The sequence below is a fragment of the Onychomys torridus genome, chromosome 7 (genome assembly GCF_903995425.1).
Source record: "Onychomys torridus chromosome 7, mOncTor1.1, whole genome shotgun sequence".
In the NCBI taxonomy this organism is placed as follows: Eukaryota; Metazoa; Chordata; class Mammalia; order Rodentia; family Cricetidae; genus Onychomys; species Onychomys torridus.
This window is the reverse complement of record NC_050449.1, coordinates 51560626-51585436: the sequence shown is the minus strand read 5'-3', so window position 1 is coordinate 51585436 and position 24811 is coordinate 51560626. Positions and strand designations below refer to the sequence as shown.

At 48.6% G+C, this 24811-nt stretch overlaps 1 protein-coding gene across 2 annotated transcripts; it reads left to right on the top strand.

Moving 5' to 3' along the window:
* Window positions 1-20193: 20193 nt before the first annotated feature.
* On the top strand, window positions 20194-23169 carry Islr (immunoglobulin superfamily containing leucine rich repeat). 2 transcript variants are annotated; one of them, XM_036193081.1, is made up of 2 exons: window positions 20194-20465; window positions 21207-23169. In XM_036193081.1, exon 2 carries the CDS (start codon window positions 21215-21217, stop codon window positions 22499-22501), a length of 1287 nt encoding a protein of 428 aa, XP_036048974.1. In that variant the 5' UTR covers window positions 20194-20465; window positions 21207-21214; the 3' UTR covers window positions 22502-23169. The 2 variants fall into 2 exon arrangements, with proteins under 2 accessions (XP_036048974.1, XP_036048975.1); XM_036193082.1 differs by lacking the exon at window positions 20194-20465 and adding an exon at window positions 20907-21030.
* The last annotated feature ends 1642 nt before the right edge of the window (window positions 23170-24811 follow it).

The window sequence follows — 24811 nt, the reverse complement described above, 5'->3', positions numbered from 1 at the left end:
CAGTCATGACGTTGTGCCCCATAGACATGGAGATTCTGACCAACACTGTTTCATGTGATTCTCACTTAAAAAGCACCCTCAGTTTTAATTAATGGTGTGGCTGGGCGTGGAATTCTAGATTTGAGGCCATACTCCCCTAGTATCTTAAGGTGTTTATTTAGCAATCCTGATTACATTTTTGATAGAGCAATGCTTGATTTGACAAAGCCTCCGTGAGAACTGAGCACTTTCCCGACACATTGGCACACTGGGATGATGAGAAGACAATTTTCCTCATGCTAGATTTTGTCTCTGCATCCCAAACTACATATATTGATGCCCACTGATTTGATCCAGTGGGTAGGAGAACACTCCCAGGCATCACTTTTTATGAGAGAACAAGGTGCCCATTACCAACAGCCAGGCATGGACTGAGGACATCTGAGACTCTCTGGCCCGCTGAGTGCTCAGCTCACAGCAACACTATGACCAGCTTAGCAAGGCCAGCAGAATTGCCTGGATCACCAAACCCATAGAAATTTGAAAAGTAACACACAGGCCACTTCTATTGAAACACCAAGCTTTGGGAGCATTTGTCATATAGCAATAAATTAAGGAAATATGAAACACCCCCCCCCAAAAAAAAGAAGGAAATATTTGTGGAGCATATCTAACTGGATTTTAGAACTCCAGGTGGAATGCATTTCTATCCATGGATAACAATGGAGTTATAATTTACTATGCTTAAAGATACGTGTTGATGAATTTGAACCACTTTGAATTTTCTGTCTACCCTGCCCTCCCACTTGATTATGTTTCCCCACCCCCACCCCATCCTGATCTGTATTGCTACACATCTTGTTTCTGTTCTTTGGGCCCTTTCTTATTCAAGAAACAAAGGACTATAGTGGAACTGGTTTCCTCATTTTTCTCTGGCTATTGGATGTGCTTCAGATATAATTAGGTTCATTTTCCCCCCATCATAAGGGAACTACTGCTGAATGGCCTAGAAAACTATAAAATACAGAGTAAAGCAATCAGAATCTCGGCAGGAAGGGAGCCCCGTGGGTCCATCTGCACGTGGGTGTGTGAAAAGAGGGTTCCTAGAGTGAGGCTGAGGAACATAATCTATCAGCAGTCACTTTGTCTAATCAGCTACCCATCGGACACTTGTGGGAAGCGTCAGTTCCCAAGGTGACCGGCTGTTCACAACCGCCTGTTTCTCACCCACTTCCCTTGCTCTGATGGCCTGCAGACTCCTCTCACCCAGGCTCCCAGGCCCTGCTTCCTTCAGGCCAAAGCAAGCACACAGAACACAGAGCAATGCCACTTCTCATCAGCCTCTCCAGGGAACTGGTGGCCACAGCTGGGCCATCCTATTGTTTCCCCTTGCTTTTCCAGCTTCCCTCCAAAGACTTTGCTCCTTTCTGCTCATCCCTCCTTCACACTGAAAAGCAAAATCCTTTTTTAAATTGATTTTGGGATGTTCTCAGATTTCTAAGATGGGAGTGCCCAGCATATTGCAACAGGCTCTCTTTCTAATAACGTCTTCCTGTTTAAGCACAGATTTGTTTTTAAGTTGACAAATGGTGTCACAGTTACTGTTTTCTGGGGATGAAAATGTGGATGACTTCAGAAAGCAGCAGCGGCTGAGCCTTATGGTCAGAACACCATAAGGTTCCCCATTCTTTCCTGGAACTTAACCGTAGATGGTGTTCAATATGTATTGAAGGAAGGGAGGGAGGGAAGGAGGGAGGGGGAGGGAGGGAGGGGGAGGGAGGGAGGGAAGGAGGGAGGGGGAGGGAGGGAGAGAGAAGGAGGGAGGGGGAGGGAGGGAGAGAGAAGGAGGGAGGGAAGGAGGGAGGGGGAGGGAGGGAGAGACAGGGAGGGAAGGAGGGAGGGGGAGGGAGGGGGAGGGAGAGAGGGAGGGAGGGAGGAAGGAAGGACTTTCTGGATTTAATAGACAGAGAAGGAAGCTGAGAGTTTGTGCCTGGTCCATCCTTGCACCAGTTTGCAACTGTCACCACCAAAGGTTCTGGACATACACTCTGCTGTAGGGAGAAATGGGGGCAGTCATTAGGGTCCACTAGGTTGGCAAATTGGCGTGACTTCTAAGAGTCAAGCCCATAGAACTCCCTCTCTCTTCCTCTCTCTCTCTCTCTCTCTCTCTCTCTCTCTCTCTCTCTCTCTCTAATTTTAGGGACTGAATGAGTATGAAGGTCTCACATATGCTAGACACTGAGCTACCTCCCCATGAGCTTGTTAAATTTTACTTGGAAACAGTCTCACTAAGTCACACAGGCTGGTGGCCTCGAGCTCACTCTGCAGCCCGGCAGGCCTTTGACCTTTCCACCTCCTACTCACCTTTTGTGTAGTGAGGATTACGGGCCCAGCTAGAGCAGAGCTCTGAAACTTTGCTGCTCCAGCAGCTGGAGACTGGTTGACAGTAACTGAGTCCATATGGCTAACTGTGACAGCATCACATGAAGCTAAAATAACTGCTCAGAAATTTTAAAAAAAAATTGCCAATGACTCAAGGTCCCTGCTGGCTCTTGCCTTGCTTTCTCCTTATCTACTACCTCATCCAGGTTCTTGTCACTGTGTGTGTGTGTGTGTGTGTGTGTGTGTGTGTGCATGTGTGTGTAGGTGCATGTGTGTGTAGGTGCATGAGTGTGTGTGTGTGCATGTGTGAGTGCATGTGTGTGTAGGTGCATGAGTGTGTGTGTGTGCATGTGTGAGTGCATGTGTGTGTAGGTGCATGAGTGTGTGTGTGTGTGTGTGTGTGTGTGTGTGTGTTTGGGGGGGAAGAGGGAGAGTCTCAGCACTTGGCTCGTCCTGGTGACAGGCAGGAAGTTGAGCTAAGCCTTGGCTGTCCTGAAAAAGCTAAGTCAACGAAAATCTCCCCCCTCCCCCCACCCCCTCTCTCCTTCCAGACCCAGCGACCAGGCTGTCCCCAGCCCTGGCAGCTTCGCTGTATCTTGTTATCTCTTTGTCACTCCTGGCCAGCTCTGCACTATTTCTGGATTCATATCTGCCCTCTAATAAGCCAGGCATCTCTGCTAGCTTCCTGGTACCCCTAATTCTGCTCCAGAAGCATGGAAAAATGACATTGTTCCACAGAACCAATATCCCACTTGGGGCAAAAAAACAAAAACAAAAACAAAACCCAGGCTGGGCAAAGCAAATTGGGCACACATACATGTTGCTAGTCACATGCATCACATGCCCCAGCCCTGGTCTTCCCCACTTAAGTAATTAGTCTTTTTGGAAAGCTTTTGCAAGCCTGTGTGCATCTTTAAGAATTGTTATGGTCGTATTTTCTTAATATCAATGAGCCCCTCTCCCCTTTGGTTAAGAAATCATTTAAGTCCATTCTTACCTGATTACCCCTTCCCTGTCATCGATGTGCTAGGACCAATGTAATTCCCCAGCAATGGGAGGCACTTCCCTTTCAGCCAGATGATCTTTGGGGTTTGGGCTACAGGCCAAAGATTTCTAACATCTCACTGGCTTTACTGTGACTAACCTACGGCTTGGTGGCCCATCTTTCCCAGGAAAAAATTTCAGATGCAGACTTCTGCCTGCTTGTTCCCAGGCTGGCACACGGAACACACAGCACCATTGCAAACCTGGGAACTAAACAGAACACAGGCCTTCCCATGGATAGCTGACAGCAGGAGCCATCAGATCTGTGTGCCCAGCTGCTTCCCTCTGCCACGAGGTAGGCTGCATCCTAGGAGGAATCTGCTTGCCTTCCCTACCCTCACCCACCCCCAGCAGGGAGTTTTATGGTAGTGAAACCCCGAGATCACCCATAGCCTCCAGGAACCTTTCTCTCAGTCACGTTTAAAGCCAGGCCCCGCACGATGATTGCATCACCTCCCACTTTTTCCATTTGCACGGCTGAATAGCTGTGCATCAGTCTAGAAAAGTCACCCTGAGAACTAGCTCCAGCTTAGGGAGGTGGCACACTCCTGCTTTGCCCCAAGAGATGCTTGTCTGCCATCCTTGTGGTGGGGGAGTACAACCTGGGTTGTGTGCTGCAGCCCTGGCCCGGCAGGGAGAGGTCTGTTCACTAATGCAGAAGTGAATCTTGGTCATCTAGGTTGAGATAGTTACGTCTATATCAATCAAACAGACAAGCTAGAATAATGAGGATTTTTTTTGTTTGTTTGTTTGTTTTTTTTTTTTTGGTTGTGTCATTCAGAAAGGCACTAATGCACCGTTGACAACAGAGGCCAGCCTTCGTACCTGAGTACATCACACCAAGGACCTCTCCTTAATATATTGCTCCTTTGATGATCTAGGAAATGGAGTAATAGTAAAAGGATTTACAGGTTGCAACTAGAGTGCTCTGTGAGGGAACGAAAGGGGACATTTGGATAATACCTGGGTCCGTCCCTCCCTGGTTTGTGAGTTATTTCAGCAAACACGCATGCTCTAGAGCAGTAAGCAGTGGGTTGAATTATGGCAATGAAGACATGCTTGCCATAGCTGAGCTTCTGGATGCTTTCATTTGAAAAACAGTTTTTAAGTTTATGCTGGTCAGTGTTTGTCAGTCTGATATAAACTGAACTTACCTGGGAAGAAACAACCTCAGTTGAGGAATTGCCTCCATTAGCTTGGCCTATGGGCCTGTCTGTGGGGCATTTTCTTGATTATTTGTGATTGATGTTAAGCTCACTGTGGGTGATGGTGTCCCTAGGAAGGTGGGCCTGGGTTGTATAAGAAAGCAGGCTAAGCAAGAACAAGGCAGTAAACAGCATTCTTCCATGCCTTGCTTCAGTTCCTGCCTCCAGGTTCCCGCCCTGACTTTCTCCAATGACCTACAAAGTGTTCAATGAAATCAATCATTTCCTCCCCCAAGTTGCTTTTGGTGAGTGTTTTATCACAGCAGGATCCTCAACACTGCAAAAACTGTCTGCTATGGCACGGATCTATAATCCCAGAACTTGTGAGGTGGAGGCAGGAGCATTAGGAGTTCAAGGCCATCCTCTGCTACCTAGCAAGTTTGATATCGACCTGAGTTCCGCAAGACCCTATTTTAAAAAAATAAAATAAAAGGTTGGCAACTTACTCTAATTCAAGCTAGAATTTGCTCATCTACCTGTATTTTTGGCAAGGGGTGTAAATATAAACTGAAAAACTCCACTCAGTCTATAGAATTCAACCCAAGAAAGATTTAAAACTCACCTGCTGACCATCTGCTATGCCTTTTACATAATACATAATACTGAAAAGATGTGTAATAACCTGTGAGATGACACTTTGGTAATGTGGTCTGTGGTCACTTTTCAGCTTCCCAAAAGCACACAGAAGCACTTGGTGAGATTTTTTTAAATTTATTTCTGGAAGTAGAATGAGATATCTTTCTGAAACATATGCATATGAGATGTCTTGTAGAAAAGATGCTAAAATATTGGCCTTCTGTAAGTCAGCTTTTCAAAGGTTAGGATAAAGGAAATGTCTTTCTCTAGTGTGGAAACACATGGGCGGCTGGAGACTGCAGGGAAAGGTCAATGCCAAATGGAAGTGATATGCCATTTCTTCAAGACTGTTCTGTGATCTGAGAGGACAAGGGATGAACCTGACAAAACCTCATCTGCTGGGAGAGAGAGACAGAGAGAGAGAGAGACAGAGAGACTGACTCTTGGAAATAAGACTCCTTTGAAACAAAACAACAAAATCACCAGAGAAGGACAGCTAAGTTAAATAGGACTTTTTCAACCTCTTCAGAAAATCTATCGCTTAATTTTTTAAAAAAATCAGGATATAATGTTAGATACCACTGTGGCATTTGTAACAACGTGTTTCTGTGAGTCTCCTCCGGCCCCATCCCCCTCACGCCGTTCCCATTCGTCCCTTGTAGCCGCTGCCAGACTCTCCCCATTTCATGTCTCATCTTCCTCACTGCAGAATATTATCAGGTTTCTAGATTTTTTTCCTTAGGCTTTACCTATACTCACACGTGTTTAGGTGTATACACTATAGGCCGAGATCCACACGTGAGGGAGAACATCAGGTTTTGTCTTTCTGAGTCTGGGTCTCCTCATGTGGTAGTCAGAATGAGACGTTCCTGTAGCTGAAGTTTCTCCAGTCCTGCCTGGCCTGGTCTGGGTGGACACAGGAATACTTCATGTACATGTGCCCCATAGGTCTAGGGCGTTTGAATACTTGGTCCCCCTTGGTGGCTGTTGGGGGAGGACTAGGAGGTGTGGCCTTGTTGGAGGAAGTGTGTCACCGGGAGCAGGCTTTGAGGTTTCAAAGGACTCACCATTTTGAGTCAGCTTCTCTGCATTCTGGTTTGAGATGGGAGCTCTCGGCTGTTTCTACCTCCCCCATGTCTGCGCTCCACCATCATGGACCCTGACCCTCTGGAACCACAAGTCCAATTAAATACTTTCTTTTGTAAGTTGCCTTGGTCATGGTTTTCTATCATAGCAATAGAAAAGTAGCTAAGATACCTCGTTTGGAGTTACATTTTCCATATCCATCCATTTTCTTCAAATTTGATGGCTTCGTTCTTCCTTGCAGCAGAATGAAATTCAATTGTGTGCATTTATACTACATTTTCATTGTCCATTCATCTGCTGGGGGCACGTAGCAGGGTTCCAGTTCCTTGTTGCCATGAACATAGGAACAATAAGCACAGATGTACAAGCGTCTCTGTGGTGGGCTATGCAGTTTTTTTGGCATCCTAGAACTGCAGAATTTTTTGAGGAGCCTCTACATTGATTTCCATAATGATTGTACTAATAGGCACTCCCGTCAACAGTGAATAAGGGGTTCTTCTTTCCCCACATTCTCTCCAATATATTTTTTTTTTCAAGACAGGGTTTCTTTGTGGAGTTTTGGTGCCTGTCCTGGATCTCACTCTGTTGAGCAGGCTGGCCTTGAACTCACAGAGCTCCGCCTGCCTCTGCCTTCTGAGTGTTGGGATTAAAGGCATGCACCACCACTGCCCAGCTCAATATTTTTTTTTTTTTGTCAGAAGGAAACCTGCAACTTATTTATATTCAATTTCAGTTTCACATATTCAAATGACTCCGTGTTTTTCATCCATCTCCCTGAATCAAGTGGCTTACCTTAGATGACACCAAATGTCCTTTGAGGCACTTTGGAATGATGGCCAGTTTAGACATAGATAGCTTGAATGATGAATTTATGGATGTGAAAAAAAAACTCAATTGACAAGCAACTGGTCTACTAATGTGACTGCTCTAAAACAGGCCTTTAGCAACAAAGAAAATAGGAATCATCTATGGAGAGGCCAAAATGGATGGCCAAAGGTCTAAGAGCCTGGTAGACAAAATCCCAGAATTCCATGCTCAGGTGCTTTTGCCAAGAGGATATTAATTTGATGTCATTCCACACGACACTAGGAGTCAGAGCTCTAAGGGCTTGTGAAGAGCAGAGCTGCACGTGATAGTGAATTTTACATTTACCTCTATTTGTGTTCACTATTACATAGAAGATTGGTGTCCTGGGTGCCATGGCAACCAAAGAAGTTCTGGAAGACTGGAAGTCTCTTGAAAGCAACATGTGGTTTTTGAAGATCATCAAATGTATGTTTTGTTTATTAAATGTAAAGGTTTGTTCAATCTGTCCCATTGTGTTTATATTTTCCTTTTTAGAAATCTCACATTTATGTGTTTTATAAGAATTAGTCTGAGCCAGGCAGTGATAGTGTACAGCTTTAATCCCAGCACTCTGGAGGCAGAGGCAGATGGAGCTCTGTGAGTTTGAGGCCAGCCTGGTCTACAGAATTAGTCTGTAAGATTTAAACATCCAGGAGGAGTTGTAAAGAGAGGATAGAAACCGTATCAAAGTACATTATTTTTCTGGGCTGGAGAGACGGCTCAACAGTTAAGCACAGGCTGCTCATGCAGAGGACCTGGCTTTGATTCCCAGCACTTACATAATGGCTCCTAAGTATCTATAATTTCAGTTCCAGGGGCTCCAATGCCCTCTTCTGGTCTCTGAAGGCACCAGGCATGTATGTGGCACGCATACATATATGCAGGCAAAACATTCATACACAAAAATAGAAAATAAGTAAGTCTTCTTTAAAAAATGGTGTTTTCTCAAATATATTATTCAACTAGCTATATTAATTACAAATGACAATCAGTATGTATATTATGTTATTAATATGTATATTACATATTATATATTATATTTTGCTATGTATGGCAAATAATTATATATTACATAGCAAATAGTATATGATATATAATTCCAAATCAACATTTATTTTCACTTTTTTTTTTTTGGTTTTTTCAAGACAGGGTTTCTCTGTTCAGCTTTGCGCCTTTCCTGGATCTCGCTCTGTAGACCAGGCTGGCCTCGAACTCAAAAAGATCCACCTGCCTCTGCCTCCTGAGTGCTGGGATTAAAGGCGTGTGCCACCACCACCCGGCTATTTTCACATTTTTAAGATCAAATTCAAAAATATAGAAAGAGCATGGCATGGATTGTTCTGGATTCTCTTTCTTTAAAGAGAGTCCTTTAGGATTTTTTTAAAATTACATTTTAAAAGTTTGTGTACATGTGGACACATGTGAGTTAAGTGAGAACTTTTGGGAGCTGGCTCTCTTTTCACCTTGAGGGCTCCAGGGATCAAACTCAGGTCATCAGGCTTGCCATTTACCCATTGCCTTTACCCGCTGAGGCTTCTTGCTGGTGGCCCTGTTGCTGAGACAGGTTTTACTATGCAGCTCCCAAATGCTGGGTTACAGACATGTGCCCCCACACACAGGCTTTGTTTTGGCCTGTCATTTGAAACATTGGTGACCCTGCCCCATGCGCCACACTTCTGAGATGTCCTCGGTCCCCTGTGCAAGCTGGCAGCTTCACCTTTTCTCTGTTGTATCTTTTATCCATTTTCTAGCTGATGGACATTTGTGGTTTCTAGTGTTTGTGACTAAGACTATGTTATGTAAGCATGTGCATACAGGTGTCTGTGTGTGCGAACACGTGTCTTTATTTTTCTTGAATCATAAGAGCAGACTTAGTGGGTTGCATGATTAGTGTATGTTTGGCTTTATAAAAACCTCCCACATTATTTCCTGAGGCAACTAGACCATTTTACCTTCCCACCAGCTGTGTACAAGCTGCCCTGAATCTTGCTCGTTTAGATCCTCTTCAGCTGTTCTTAGGGCCTTACACAGTCATTTTGATGGGCACTCACAACTGTTGGTCTCCCATGGAAGGCAGACATGAAGAAAACAAGAAAAGGAAATTCTTCCCATGAAATCGAAGAGTAGGAACAGGTGTGGAAAAGATCTCCCAAAAATGTGCGTGACATCGGGCAGAGTCGGCTTTGGCTGAGCAGCAGTGTGGTGGGGGTGGACACAGACTCTCACAGGGTCTCACAGGAGACCCCAGGGGCTCCTACCACAGCCCTGAAAGTTCCCTTGGATTTCAAAAGGAAAGAAGAAAAGGATTTGTGTGTGTGTGTGGGGGGGGGATGTCTTGTTGGGGCAGCTCTTCTCCAAGAGTGACATCCAGGCTCTGTGAAGGCAGCCAGCACTCGGTCCCTGCCTCCCCCCCAAGAACCCACTGACCTCTTAAGAGCAGCCCTCGGGTGCTTGTGAAATGGATGACATGAAGTGGTCAGTGCACTCAAGTAAGAGGCCGTGTGTACTGTGACCCCTTATCACCCTTTAGTGGACATCACCATGTTCTTTCTCTCGGTCTGGGTAGCGTTCTCTTTGCTCACCCTGGCCCGCCTGTCATTTTCCCACGTCTCACTTCTGTCCTTCCACACTGTCTCTCCCTGTCTCCCACACTTCTCTTTTGACAGCCCCCCTCCCCACTGCCACCACCGTTCCCACTTTCTATCCATTATCTGCACTGGACGTCAGAGTCCTAAGTTCTAGCTCTTATCCCACACCCACACACCTGTGTCTTCTCCCAGACACACACACACACACACACACACACACACACACACACACACACACACACACGAGAGAGAGAGAGAGAGAGAGAGAGAGAGAGAAAGCCACTAGACTATCTGGTCTTCCCGCTTCCAGCTCCCACTGACCCTCTGAAGAGCTCAAGATTTGGTTCAAGTCTTTTTGTGTCCTTTGCTCTTAATCCCATCTAGTCTGTATGGCCCCTCTTCAATATGGAGGGACAAGAGCTTGAGAAGAGAGACACGACTTTGGATTCTGGTCCCCTATTTCTTTCATTCAAAAAGAGAATGTTTTTATTCATTGTTTGAGAATTTCATTATAATGTGTTTTGTTCATATTCACCCCACCCCCGAACTCCTCCGTAGAGGTGAGGCACGCCCTGGAGTGTGATTGATATACCAGGTGTCTCAGTCACTGTTCTATTGCTCTGATGAGACACCATGGCCAAGGCAATGCATAACAGGAAGCATTTAATTGGAGGCTTGTTTACATGGTCATCTTGGCAGGGAGCATGGAGACAGTCAGTCAAGCATGGTGCTGGAGCAGTAGCTGGGAGCTCACATGTGATTCCACAAGTTGCAGGCAGAGAGAGAGAGAATGAGACTGGGCTGGCATGGACTTTTGAAACCTCAGAGTCCACCACCAGTGGCACCTCCTCCAACAAGGCCACACCTCCTAATCCTTTTAGAATAGTTCCACTAATTGGGAGCTACCATACTTTCAAACATATGAGCCTCCTTGGTTGGGAGCTTTCTCGTTCAAACTTCCACATCAGGTGTTACACTTCCAAAGAAAAGTGGCTTCCCCCCTTCCATGGGCAGTTGAGTGCTGGAAGCTCCTCAGCTAGGTGAGATTTGCTGGGAGTTTGTCTGGCTTCAGTTTTCAGTCTTATGTATGCTATCACAGTCTTTGCGAGTTCCTATGTGCATCTGTCTTGTTGTGTCTAGGAAACTCAGTTTTGAAGTTATACACCATCTTTGGCTCCTGTGATCTTTCCACTTTCTCTTCCACATAGATCCCTGGGCTTCGAGGACAGGGAGGGATGTGATGAAGACATTGGTGTCTTTTATTCTCTGCACATTGACCAGTTGTAGATGTCTGTGTTAATTACCATCTACCGCAGATAGAAGTGTCTCTGAGGAGGGCTGAGAGACGCCCTGTTTATGGGTGCAGCAATAAGTCATTAGGAGATGTATTGTCATATCCATTTAGCGGAATAACAGTAATGGGTTCCCCCTTTGAAACACAGCAACAGAAGTTTGAGGTTCCAATAGGAGCTTCTGAGGGCTTGGTGTGTTTCACAACACACACACACACACACATTCTTTGGATCTTTTCCTCACCTGTTCTTGTTTAACCACAGGTTTCTGGCCTCATTGACAGTGCCAGGTATGGGAGCCATGAGGACTTTTTTTTTTTTTTTTTTTTGGTGGAGCTGTGGATCGAACCCTGGGCCTTGTGCTTGCTAGGCAAGCACTCTACCACTGAGCTAAATCCCCAACCCTGTGAGGGCTTTTGAAAGAAGGTCTGTTGTTCCTTACTGAGAGGAAGCTAAGCAATTTTTTAACCTGAACTTCATTGTTCTTTTCTCTAGAATGGGCAATAAAGTGCCTGCTTTTGTGGTTCTCAGTTGTGTGTACAAAGAACCTGGCACAAATTAGATGTGAAAAGAACACTAGATAAGATTTCTGGTAATTTCCTGTGAAAAAGGACAGAAGGACTGGGGACGTAGCCTAGTCTGTAGTTGTAACGTAAACTCAGGTCATGAGGACTTGAGTTAGATCTACAGAACCTACATTAAAAACAAAAACAAAAAACCAAAAAAACCTAAACTAAACAAAAAACTAGGTGTGGTGGCATGTACTTACAATCCCAGTTCTGGGGAGGCAGTGCTGGGTGGATCCCTGATGTTCCACGGCTAACCAAGCAAGCTCCAGGCCAGTGAAGACTGTGTCTCAAAAATAAAAACAAACAAACAAACAAAAACCAAGGTAGATAACTCATGGGGAACTGCAGCTGAGATAGTCCTCTGGCATTCTCATGCATGTCCATGTATGTGCACCTCCCTCCACACGTGTGCACCTCCCCCCACACGTGTGCACCTGCATACACATGAATATGCACACACGTACACAGAGAAGTTAAAATATGGATGCAATTAATACATTGTTTTCTAGTTCTCTTCTGTCAAAATCAAACCCAACCCAAACAAACAAAAAACCAAACCTGGAAGAATTCCTGAGGCTGTTAGAGGAATTGCCACTGGGTCAGCCTCATGGGTCACACACGCTAAAGAGAGGGTGGGCAAGCAGGCAGGAAGATCAGCAGTTCAAGGTCAGCCTCAGATAAATATCCGGTCTGAAGCTATATAAGCCTGTCAGAGAGAGAAAGGCGGGGGGAGTGAGAGAGAGAGAGAGAAAGAGAGAGAGAGAGAGAGAGAGAGAGAGAGAGAGAGAGAGAGAGAGAGAGAGAGAGAAGAAGAAGAAGAAGAAGAAGAAGAAGAAGAAGAAGAAGAAGAGAAGAAGGAGGAGGAGGAGGGCGGCGAGCATGCACTTGTGGTTCTATAACCCAGAAGGATTTTTCAAAAATACCTTTGGGGGTTCTAAAGCACCTTCAGTTGCCTGAGAAGTGAAAACAAGCATTCGCAATGTCAGTACGGCAAGCGACTAGGTGATTTTTGCACCAGATGAAGTCAGCACAAGGAACTGCACACAAAGCCAGGGTTATTTTTAGCATTTGGTGAAGGCCTGTTCATTATTCTCTTGACAATAAGAATAACGAAAGCAATTAGAACTTCAGGTACCTCAGAAGCTCTTCCAAGGAAGCCGTAGCCCAAATATAAGGCAAGTGAGACTCTCATACCTCTAAGCAACTGATGGAACTGAATCCATCTGACCTTGATGGCATCCCAATGCTGGATCAGGAGGGGAGGAAATGTAATCCTTGGACGGTCCTTAGCTCAGCCGTGGTAATGGACTGTGCTCACATGGACACGAGGATGTAATATTAGGTTATTGATAAAAAACAAAAACCTATTAGAATCTATGAACAAAATGAAACCATTGTGCTTGAGACTTTAGAATCATATAAATATTACCATCCTTTACAATGTACAGATGAGACTATGAGTGACTTAATTATAGAAGAATAAAAGGTAAGAGAGAAGCAAAAGTTTCTTACAGCAGGAAGCCTTAGAGTGCACCCAGCTCTGTGGATTGCGAAGTCCTGCTGCACACACCTGCATTGCTTAATGCTCAAATGTGACCAACAGGACAATCAATAATTATTTGTTTATTTGTGTGTATGTGTGGATGCATGTGTGTGGGTGTGGACTTGCCATGACTGCAGGGTAGAAGTCATAGGATGCTTTGCTGGAGTCGGTTCTCTCCCTCTATGGGGGTTATGGTGCTTGAACTCAGGGCATCAGGCTTAGCAGCAAGCACCTTTATTAACTGAGACATCTCACCTGCCCCAAGAATATTTTTACATTTAAAATTTTTTTTATTTTATTTTATGTACATGGGTGTTTTGCTTACATATATGTCTGTGGTACACAAGACACACCTGGTATACCTCAGAGATCAGAAGAAGGTGTCTGATCCTCCTTGAACTGGAGTTATAGAAAGGTGTGAGCCGCCATATGGGTGCTGGGAATTGAAGCTGGGTCATCTGAAAGAACAGCCAGTGCTTTTAACTGCGGAGCCATCTCTTCAGCCCCCTGCCCCCCAAATATCTTAACTAGCAAAATGAGAAGGGCTAAGGAGGGGTGAAAGATTATATAAGTGGAATGAAACTTTGCTTTCCATAGAGTGTTTTCCGCAAGGACAGGCCCCAAACTAGGTGACTTAAATGACACAACCATACTGTATCATAGGCCTGAATGTGAGGACTACAGTCAAGAAGTCCTCAGGGCTGGTCCATCCTATGGGCTGTGGAGGGTGGAATCTGCTCCCTGCCTCTCCCTAGGGTCAGCAGGTTGATGGCCATTGTAGGGTTTCATCACTTGTGAATGCATCCATCCCTCTCCAGCTACCTTCCTCTCTATTTACCATCCTCCCGCCCCTGTGTCTTCACATTGTCTTCCTCCTTCATTCAATTGTTCTCTTTTGCAAGTGCTAAGCTGGAACTTGGCTGTGGAGGTGTGTTTGTCAAGAAGGAAGAATAAAAACTCCTAGGCAACTTACAGGATATGTAACATATATTTATTCAGAGCATGTAAGTCTCACCCTGTCGCCTCCTCCTCCCCTTCTCCTTTGCTCATTCCTGGATCTCTCTTCCCAGATTTCTCCCCCTATTTATTCTCTCTCCCTGCCAGCCCCGCCATTCTTTCTCCTGCCTCGCTATTGGCCGTTCAGCTCTTTATTAGACCAGTCTGGTGTTTTAGACAAGCAAAGTAACACAGCTTCACAGAGTTAAACATTAAAGAATGCAACCGATCTTTGCATCATTAAACAAAATGTCCACAGCATAAACAAATGTGACACATCTTCATTCTGCAACAATGATGTTCTTCCTTCTCTGAGCTTCCACACACTCAGTGGCTGTGCATCATGCTGTCCTGCCTTGGTGGCCACCTTGAAGTCTCTGCAGCCAGTGCCACCTCCCCAGGCAGGTTAGGTACCATCTTTCCTTCTTCATGTCCAGTGCCCTTGAGCTGAAGTCATCACAGCTTTGCTGTCCTGTCCTCTCCCGCTTCGCCCAGCAGCTCAACCAGGTCTCCCTCCTCTTTCTGTCTCCAACCTGGTAGGTACTCCCCTCTCCTCTGTAAAAAAAAAAAAATATGTCACCCTGGACCTCCTCACAGCTTCCTGGGTTGAGAGGAACCAAGCTCTGATTTCAGCAGTGTCTGGTTGCGGATGGAAAGCAGTGTTGCATGGGAACAGACTGCAGCCTGACCCATCAGTGACGAGCATGTGTCAGCTCTACCACGTTCCTCTACTGTCGGTGACAGGTTGGCCTTTCTCACAGCTGGCCCCAGCCCTTCCAATCACAGATCTCGATGTTTCCACCTCTCCTGACTCTTATTCTGACCCCCACTCCCCTCTCTCCTCTTATCCCTCACTGTCCCCAAGCCCCAACCACCAAGTCCATTACTTTCTCCCAGCCCAGCAGATGGTGTGTTCCTGCTCTCCCATTCCAGGCTTGGCTTTGCCCACAAAGCTAGACTGTCGCTCTCACCCACATAGAAACCTGGCTGGTTATGCATACCCCTAACAGGCCTGTGTAAATGTCAGAAGACAACTTGCAGGAGTCAGTTCTCTCCTTCCACCATGTAGGTCCCGAAGCTCAGATTCAGGTTGTCAAGTTTAAGGGCAGGCATCTTTATCCACTGAGCCACCTTGCAGACCATTGGGCCTGTATTCTTGAAATCTTTAGGACCAGTGTTGGTATCTTTTTTTTGTTTTTTGTTTTTTGTTTTTTCGAGACAGGGTTTCTCTGTGTAGTTTTGGTGCCTGTTCTAGATCTCACTCTGTAGACCAGGCTGAAATCCAGACCACAGAAATCCACCTGCTTCTGCCTCCCAAGTACTGGGACTAAAGGCGTGCACCACGACTGCCCAGCTCCAGTGTGGGTATCTGAGTTCAGATTTCTGTTACAATGAGAAGATACCATGATCATAAACAACTTGGAGGAAAGGATTTATTTCAGCTCACAACTCTCAGGCCACATTTCATTGCTGAGGGAAGTCAGAGCAGGAACTTAAACAGGGCAGGAAAACGGAGGCAGGCGCTGAGGCAGAGGCCACGGAGGAGTCCTCGTGGCTTGCTCAGGGCTGAACTGGTGGAGGCATTCTCTCAATTGAGGTTCCCTCTAGCTGTGTCGGGTTGATGTAAAGCTAGCCAGTACAGGAGAGAAGGAAAAAATGATTTGTGTGAAATGTGTCCCTGTGAGCTGAGCTGCTCAGAACATCCCTGAGGACAGAAGAGAAGTTAGACTCGAGCCGGCAGTGACAAGGAGGGCAGTGGTACAGAAGAGCTGGGCTGAGCTGTTCCCTGTGATGGAAGAGGTCTGGGAAAGGCTTTCCATTAGAGGCCAGTGGCGTTTTACTGAGCATCTACTGAATGGCCGGCCCTTGTCAGGCCCTGGGGGACAGCAGTGAACAGAATCATGTCCCCACCCATGTGAGGCTCACACTTAGGTTGGAGAGATAGACAGGAAATATTTAGAAAAGATTAGTGGGAAAGGACAGATGAGGCACAGTGACAAAAAGCTGTGTGTATAAGGTGCTCGGAAAGGGCCCTTTGGGGAGCTTGCATTTGAACAACTCTTGAAAGGCAGGAAGTGAGGAAACCTTGTCATAGAAGCATGCATTAACTGAGAATCCTGGTGAAGCTGAGGCAGCGGCCAGAGCTGGGCAACCCCAGGCCCGGTTTCCAAGTTAGAGGCGTCAAAACAAGAAACTCACAGCTGAGTGGTGGGGAGAGAGTGTGGAGGGTAAGGAGCAAAGGGAAAGTCTGTCCCATGTACTGTCAGGCTGGAGTCAGTGGGAGTCTCCAGGTAGAGGCAGATGCAGTAGAGAAAACTAAGTGGGCTCTGCTTTCCCCTCGTAGTCTTGAGTGTGCACACTATGGACTCTTGCTTGCTCTAGGGCACAGACTCACACACATGCACATGGGAGCAAGCTCCCCTTTCACATGCATGCCAACAGAAAGAGCCCCATTTAAACACAGCCCTGTGTGTCATGGACAACCCAGGGCTCTCCATACCTCCTCTTTTCTCCCTGGAGACTCATGGGTGAAACAGATTCCAGTGGTAGTGAGCTGACATCCCCGCAAGGGTCCTCCAAGCGTTTGGTGTGGGTCAGAGACCAGCTCTGCCCTTCCACGGGGCACTGTGACACTGTGTCGGCACACCTTGTCTATTTCAGACTCCAGCCCTTTTCCATCTCTTCCCGGGCCTGCCTCCTCCCGACTTCCTTTCTCCCGGGGTCACCCCCCTCCCCAGACAAACACCCCATGTCTCACTCTGGCTGTGACTTTCTGTTAACCTCTCTCCGAGACATTTCCATCCCCCTGTTTCTGTTTCTCCCCAGTTTTCTCTTCCCTGTTGGCTCTGCCTCTACTCTCACCCCTGCCTCCCTCCCTTACACCTCCATTTTCTCTTTGGGATCTTTTTTTTCCTGCCTTCCAGGAAAAGCTGATGTGGCCTGGCATGGTTCAGAGGCCCCTACAGGCCTCTCTGAGGTGGGGGCTTCCGGCTGAGCAGCCACAGCTGGTGTGGGACTGGCCGCCTTAGTTGGAGGTGGCGGGACAGGAGGGAAGGGGGGAGTGGGAGCCGGGAGGGAAGGCTGAGTCTGCAGAACGAGGAAGGAACCGCTATGGGACAAGTGAGAGCCGACCTGACCAACTGTCACTGAAGCTGTTTAGATGTAGCCGTGACAGTCTTGCAGCCTAGAAAGGCCAGCAGGCACAGCAGGGCAGGCCACTCTTCTGTCAGAGAACCCTGGGGCTGGGACCAGGGCTGGCGGGATGGGGGGGGGGGGTCATTCTGCCCTCTCCCTTCCTCTGTGTCCCTCCTTTGAGAGCTGCTGAAGACCAAGATGCCATAGGGGGCCCAAGGATTGGACAAAGGCTCTCCAATTGTGGGCCTCTGGGTGACAGTCAAGGTCTCACATATCCTCTTAGGGCCCACTCTGACCTGATGGCCCCAGTGGTGGGCAGGGAGCTAGCAACAGGCTTGGAGGAGAATGAGGCCTCCTGGATTGTATCCTCTGGAGTGTCCTTTGCAGGAAGTGCTTCATCTGGGACCATCAGTGGGACAGGAAACAGTTACTTGAAGAGGTTGTGCCCTGGAACAACTATAAACTGCTCCTAGTGCCCTGCTGGGGGTGGTCTACATATCCCATTGTGAAGACACACAGAAGGTCATATGAGGTCTACTCTGAGCAGTGGCCCTTGGGTGGCAGAGGAGGCACGGCTCTACCCTGATGGCCTTGGTTGGACCTCAGTTAATGCAGAGCTATCAGTGACTACACACACGGTCTCTTCTGCTCGAGTGGGCCCTCCCCACTTGCTACTCCTGCCCTCAGCCTTCAGAGCTGTTCTGAAACAGAATTCTGGGTCCAGGGTTTGACTATCATCGAGAGCTTTGCTGGTGGAAGAGTGAGGAGGTCAGGATTGCTGTTCCTGGGACTGCTAGTGATGAAGCCCCATCCCTGAAAAGTGTGGCTCCCTTGCATTCCATTCTACCTTTCCTGAAATGCCTTTATTGTAAGGAACTTTCCTTGGTCACGTCCCTCCTTCCTTCTGGCCTAGAATCTCCATTTGTGCCACAAGGAAGAGAATAGATGAACCTTAAAACGCTTTCCCTTGTGACATCTGATGATCCGCCAACTCTTGTATTCACCCAAGGGCTTCTGGGTGCCTGGTTCGATAGCAGCCCGCAAGACAAGCCATCTACCTATGGAAGCACAAATAACTGTACATCAGAGCAAGAGGGGGGTGGGGGCAGTGAGGACAATTAGTCAAGAGAACAACCCCAGACTTGGGGCCTCAGAAAGCTGCATGGTGAGGTGATTTCTATTTCTTTCTTCTTCTTCTTTTGTTTGTTTTGGTTTTTGTTTTTGAAACAGAGTCTCTCTGTACACAGCCTGCCTGTCCTGGGACTATGTAGCCCAGGCTGGCCTCAAACTCACAGAGATCTGCCTGCCTCTGCTTCCCGAGTGCTGGGATTACAGGCGTGCGTCATTTGATTTCTATTGTCTGTGCCAGAAGGAAGCAGCTGTAGCAGGAGAGTTAAGGGGAGGGAGGATGGTTGGTCTGTCCTTAGGTGGGCTTTCGAGAAATGGCATAGGGTGGGGACTGTGAGCTCCTTGGGGGGCCCTGCAGGTAGAGCTGATGACATGGGCTTTGTTCAGTGAGAGTGTGTGCAGCTGTGTTCTGAGAAACCTAGTGAAGCCCTAGTCTCCGTGATGTTGCCCCTGACAGACTCGGAGGTCACAGATTTCCCTGCGTGGTTGAATCTGGTTATGTAGGCCTCTACCCTCTGCTCATTCCATCCACTTCAGGACTTGCCCCAAACCCTTCTACACAATAAACAAGATAGAGAGAAGGGGGGCAGGGCAGAGAAGGGCACATCTAAAGGAGTCTACAATAATATCCTCGCCTCAGACTCAGTGTTCACAGGCAGAGGGTGTGAGTGGCCGGGGTTGGGCTCCTTGTAGACTTTCAGTCATTGACAATACCCATTTTCCCTTGGCCCTGCTGAGCGGGTAAGTTGAGTCGCTCCTTGGCCTCTTCCTCGCTCCGTTCCTATCCACGGCCCTTCCTGTCTGGAGAGAAAGGTCTTATACCCTCCCCAGAGACAGTGTGGGATGGTAGATCCCAGAAGTGGCAGAGCTGGCCACACTGTCTGGCATCTACGACAGGTCTTAAACACTGTGGGAACAGAGCCACAGGGACTGATCCTGAAGCGAGGCCCCTCAACATTGCTCTGAGTCCTGGGTCCTGGACCATGGAGCATCTTTGTCTGCAAGCCAGGGTGTCCAGAATCCCCAGCCAGTGACATCTCTGCCAAGGCTGATTTCTGCTCTCTGTCAGGCATGCTGTCATCCCTTCATCCTGCCTGCACATGCGCCCAGCCCAGTGTGGGGCTCAGCTAGGGCCCTGGGAGCTCCCTGCCCAGCAACGCAGGATAGATTTACTTTAAAAAAAAAAAAAAAAAAAAAAAAAAAAAGAACCGCCTAACATTTTGGTTTCTCACCCAGGGGCTGGAGCCTGGTGGCTGTTCCCTACACTCTGGCCCTCAGTTTCTTATAGAGACATCCCATCACGCGCGCACACACCAAGAGAGACACACAAGAATACATACACACACACACTCACAAAGAGACTAATTCATATCCGCACAGGCACACACACCATCCCACAGACACACACACAAGCACCCTCAAACTCGCTGAGCACAGTGTCTCCTACTGCATGTCCCTAACATACAGCCTCATCCACACACAGCAATACCGCTCCCCCCCCTGCACACCCTCCCTCCCCCCCCCCCCCCCCCCCCCCCCGCCAAGGCCACAGCACACACTCAGCTGTGCACACAAACTGCAGTTTAGCCAGGAGGGGAGGAAGGAGCCGCTGCTTTCTCCTTGTTGGAAGCGAGGTTACAAATTTCCCACTTTCCATGAGATCCAGTTTCTCACCCTTCCCCCATTAGGAAAAAAAAAAAAAAAAAAAGATCCTTTCTGGCCTCATCTTTTCTTGGGTCCTGCCCAGATAGTGCTGTGACTTTAAGGAAGTTGGAGAGAGAGAGAGAGAGAGAGAGAGAGAGAGAGAGAGAGAGAGAGAGCACATGAACAACCCACAATTTGGCCCCTTTCCCCTCCAGTTTCTGGTGTCATTTATGAAGCAGGGTCCCTATTGCCGAAGCTTGTTTTTGCTTTGTTGAAAAGCGTCTAGGCTGCACACATCCTTCCCTGCAGCCCCTGCTCAGTACTGCCCTGGACAGCCTGGGCAGCGGGGTGTGCAAAGCAGCCAGCCCTCTCCTCCAGTACCCTGGGCCCGCCTGGCAGTCCTGGTCCTTTTGGTGCTTTGCTTCTACACATCTTACGAGCGCAGTTTGGAGGTAAGTCCAGGGAAGAAGGAGCCCCCAGAGCTGGGGGTGAGGGAGTCGGGGGTGGAGGTCTGCTAGGCTCTGGCTGGTTTTGTTCTTCCATCCCTGTGAGTTTGACGGACTTGGAACAGGCCCTTTCTCCGAGCCATCCAGAGAGCATCTGCTCGGAGAGTCTCAACTCCAAAACTCACAGCTGCTTTTGGGATGAGCCACTGGCCCCCGGCCTTAGTTGAGAGGTCCTGGTTGGTTTATTTAGGCAGCTGCCTGGGGTAGTTTGAACAGAACAGGCCACAGAGTAGGAGGAGGGTGGAGGGTGTGTGTGACTTGCACAAGGGGCCTTGTCTGGACTAGGGCAGCAAAACATACCTATGGGGGGCTCCAGTGGGAGGGACTGTGGCCAGGATGTGGGAGGGCAGAAGGGAGGTTCTGTGAAGTGCTGGGGGAGGGGGTGGCTGGAAAACAGATTTCAAGTCATAAAGTCAGCTAGCAACAGGCTGAGGCAGAAAGAGCTCTGTGCAGAGGAAAAGCTGGGGTCGACTTCCATCCTGTCTTCACCTTGCCTGCCTACACGACCTTGGCAAGTCCAAGCCCGCTTATGGGCCTCAGTTTCTTCTCCTAGGGAGTGAGGGTGGTGGGTTAGGTGGTAGTGTCTGACTGGATTATGCAGGGCCTTCTAATGGTTGGGGTCTGAGGAGGGATAAGTCCTTTCTGTGAATCCTTAAGCTCATCTGGGTGGCATGTCCTTCCTTGTAGGAGGTACCATGCAGGCACTGTGCCTGCTTTGCTGGGCTGTTCTCCTGAACCTGGTGCAAGCTTGTCCGGAGTCCTGTGACTGTGGGGAGAAGTATGGTTTCCAGATTGCAGACTGTGCCTATCGTGACCTAGAAGTGGTACCACCGGGCTTCCCAGCCAATGTGACCACACTAAGCCTTTCAGCCAACAGGCTGCCAGGCCTGCCCAAGGGAGCTTTCAGGGAGGTCCCCCTACTGCAGTCGCTGTGGCTTGCACACAATGAGATCCGCTCGGTGGCTGCTGGTGCCCTGGCCGCCCTGAGCCAGCTCAAGAGTTTGGACCTCAGCCACAACCTCATCTCTGAGTTTGCCTGGAGCGACCTACACAACCTTAGCGCTCTGCAGTTGCTCAAGATGGACAGCAATGAGCTGGCCTTCATCCCTCAGGATGCCTTCCAAAGCCTCCATGCCCTACGTTCTCTGCAGCTCAATCACAACCGCCTGCACACGTTGGCCGAGGGCACCTTTGCGCCACTCACGGCGCTGTCCCACTTGCAGATCAATGACAACCCTTTTGACTGCACCTGCGGCATTGTGTGGTTCAAGACATGGGCCCTGGCCACAGCAATGTCTATCCCAGAACAGGACAACATTGCCTGTACTTCACCACATGTGCTGAAGGGCACCCCACTGAGCCGCCTGCCACCCCTTCCCTGCTCAGCACCCTCAGTGCAACTAAGCTACCAGCCCAGCCAGGATGGAGCTGAGCTGCGGCCTGGCTTTGTGTTGGTGCTCCACTGTGATGTGGATGGACAGCCAGCCCCCCAGCTTCACTGGCATATCCACACCAATGGTGGCACAGTGGAGATTACCAGTCCTAATGTAGGCACTAATGGACGTGCCCTACCTGGTACCCTTATAACCAATGGGCGGCCACGCTTCCAGGCCTTTGCCAATGGTAGTCTGCTTATCCCTGATTTTGGCAAGCCAGAGGAGGGCACCTATACCTGTCTGGCCACCAATGAGCTAGGCAGTGCCGAGAGCTCTGTGAATGTGGCATTGGCCACTCCAGGTGATGGGGGAGAGGGTGCATTGGGGCGCAGGTTCCACGGCAAAGCAGTGGAGGGTAAGGGTTGCTACATGGTTGACAACGAGGTACAGCCATCTGGACCCGAAGACAATGTGGTTATCATTTACCTCAGCCGTGCTGGGGCCCCGGAGGCTGCAATAGCAGCTGAAGGGAAGCCTGTACAGCAGCTCTCGGGCCTGCTTCTGCTAAGCCAAAGCTTGCTTGTTCTCTTCCTTGCCTGCTTCTAACCACACCCTGCCCTGGCTGGCTGGAGCAGCCCCAGGGCCTTCCTAACTCCTCCTGACCCTGCCAATGTTCCTTCTAAGTACGGTGAAGTCTAGAGTTGGTGAGGCCTGAGGTTGGCCTGGGGACTTCACATTTTCCTACCTCCCTTTCTAAGCTCTTCCAGGCCACTCACTATACTGACTTGTTGATTTGCTCAGAGCTAGCAACTAGCATAGAACTGTATCTCAGAACTCATCATCTCTGGTACTAATTGCTGCTAACAGCATTGCCCATGCTCCTATCAGGGGCAGCATGCTAACAGGGCAACGATAATGCCCTTACCCTGGCCCACTTTGAGAGTTCTCAGCACTGAGGTAAGGAGCTTGGGGAGGCCACCCAGGTGGGCACCAGGGCTGGTCTGGAAAGGAGCCTGGAGTGGCCAGTACAGGATCTGGAGAGGAAGTACTTCAGGCAAAGACTGGGAAGGCTAAATGCTCTCCCTGTCTTCCTAACACCCTCTGATGAAATGTGGAAATTGTCCCTGGCTGGGCCTCTCTGTTCTCTTATCCCACATCCCACAGCCTGACTTGCCCCTCCTTTGTTTCCAAGTATGCACCAGTAGCCTGCCCCTCCAAAGAGGCTAGCCAGTTTGGGGTAGCAGAAAAAAAAATAAACAGCATTTCTGATGCTCCCCTTTGTCTGCCTGGAATTCTGTTGGGATCAGAGTCCTTATGAGAGGATGGGATGGCCACACGTGAGAGATGTGCCGGCACACGACAGGAACCCATTGGACATAAGTGCAGGGGGTTTCCAGCGGCATGGGAGAGGAGCCCAGACCCATCAGTGGGTCCTAATGTGAGCCAAACTGTAGATTTTCCATCTCCAAACTAGCTCACGGGATGGAATGTGAGCATCGCTTTCTGCATTTTGGAAAGGGGTGAGGTGAAAAGCCTGCATTGAAGACCCAAGAAGAGTCTTCGGAAGAGAGAGGAATAGAGTTGGGGACATCTGGGGAAAGAGCAAGGAACGAGGCTGAAGGATGGGGGACAGAGGATGAGGACGAAACTGAAGACAGCCTGGAGGAAGGGGACAGGGAATAATGGTACACTCCAGCTTTCCATCTAGAAAGAGGAAATGGCCCCAGAAGGGATGTTCCAGCAGAGTAGAAACCTCTGACCTAAGGGAGAACTGGGGATTGGGGGCTAGCCACAGTGTGAGATTATATACAGGCCTGCCAGTATAGACGCTGCAGAACTCCAGGCCTACGCTGGGTCAGAGATGTCTCCCTACTCCCCGCCTTTAAAGGTTGGATGTGTGCACACAGGGACAGTGACCTTCAGGGGAAGGCCTGCCCCTCTTTCCAGCCCCAGGACTGCTGGACTCAGCAGAATGAAAGCAGGAGGCTGAGGAGTCTGGAGGAGCAGCTGTGAGCTTGGCAGCTGGCCAGCCCCTCCCCGACACTGGGGTCCACATGTGAGACCTCCTTTCTCCCGAGTCCTTCTCTGACTTGTGGCTCATGTTCAGTCCTTGTTAGCCATCAGCCAGTCATCATCCAGGGTCAAGAGTGTCTTCACGTCTGAGGGAAAGCACCAGGATGGAGCTTTGGGTAAGTTACTGCCCATCTCTGCGTTTCAGGTGTGTTGGAAATCAAATGACAGAGGGCTGGCAATGTAGCTGAGTTGGCAGTGTGCTTGCCTTGCATGCATGAGGCCCTGGAATAGTGGTGCGTGCCTGTCATCTGGACACTCAGGAAACAAAGTCAGGGAGGCCAGATTGTTATGCTACATAGGAAATTTGAGGCCAGCCCAGGCTATGTGAGATCCTATCTCCTGAAAAAAACAACACGAAGAAAAAGTAGTGTCTAAAGGTCCATCTGACTGATCTAGACTTGACAGTTCTGTCTTAGAGCCCAGCATCCCTGCTCCACTCGCCACTAAGGAGGCTGGACATCCTGAAGGTCCATCTAGCACCTTTCACTTACCACTTGAGGCAGAACAACATGGGAACTCTTGTGTCCAAGTGAACTAGCTACTCCTCTGCTTTGGTCTTTTGTGGCCTGCACTGTTCTCAGTGTATAGCGTGAATTCCCAGCCATGAACCCTCCACTGGCTGCTCCCATGTGGACCTCCCCTATCTTCGTCCTCTTACGATGCCTGTGAAGAAGCTAGGTCATCTTCATCTGTACGTATCCTAAGCCCACCCCTCCCCAACATACCCTTTTCCTGATCGTCATCTGGCTGAATCAGTTTTCCACATCACCTCCTCCAAGTTGTTTTCTTGGATCTTCTCCCATCTTCAGCGTGAAGCAGGCTCCTTCCTTTGACCCCTTGTCT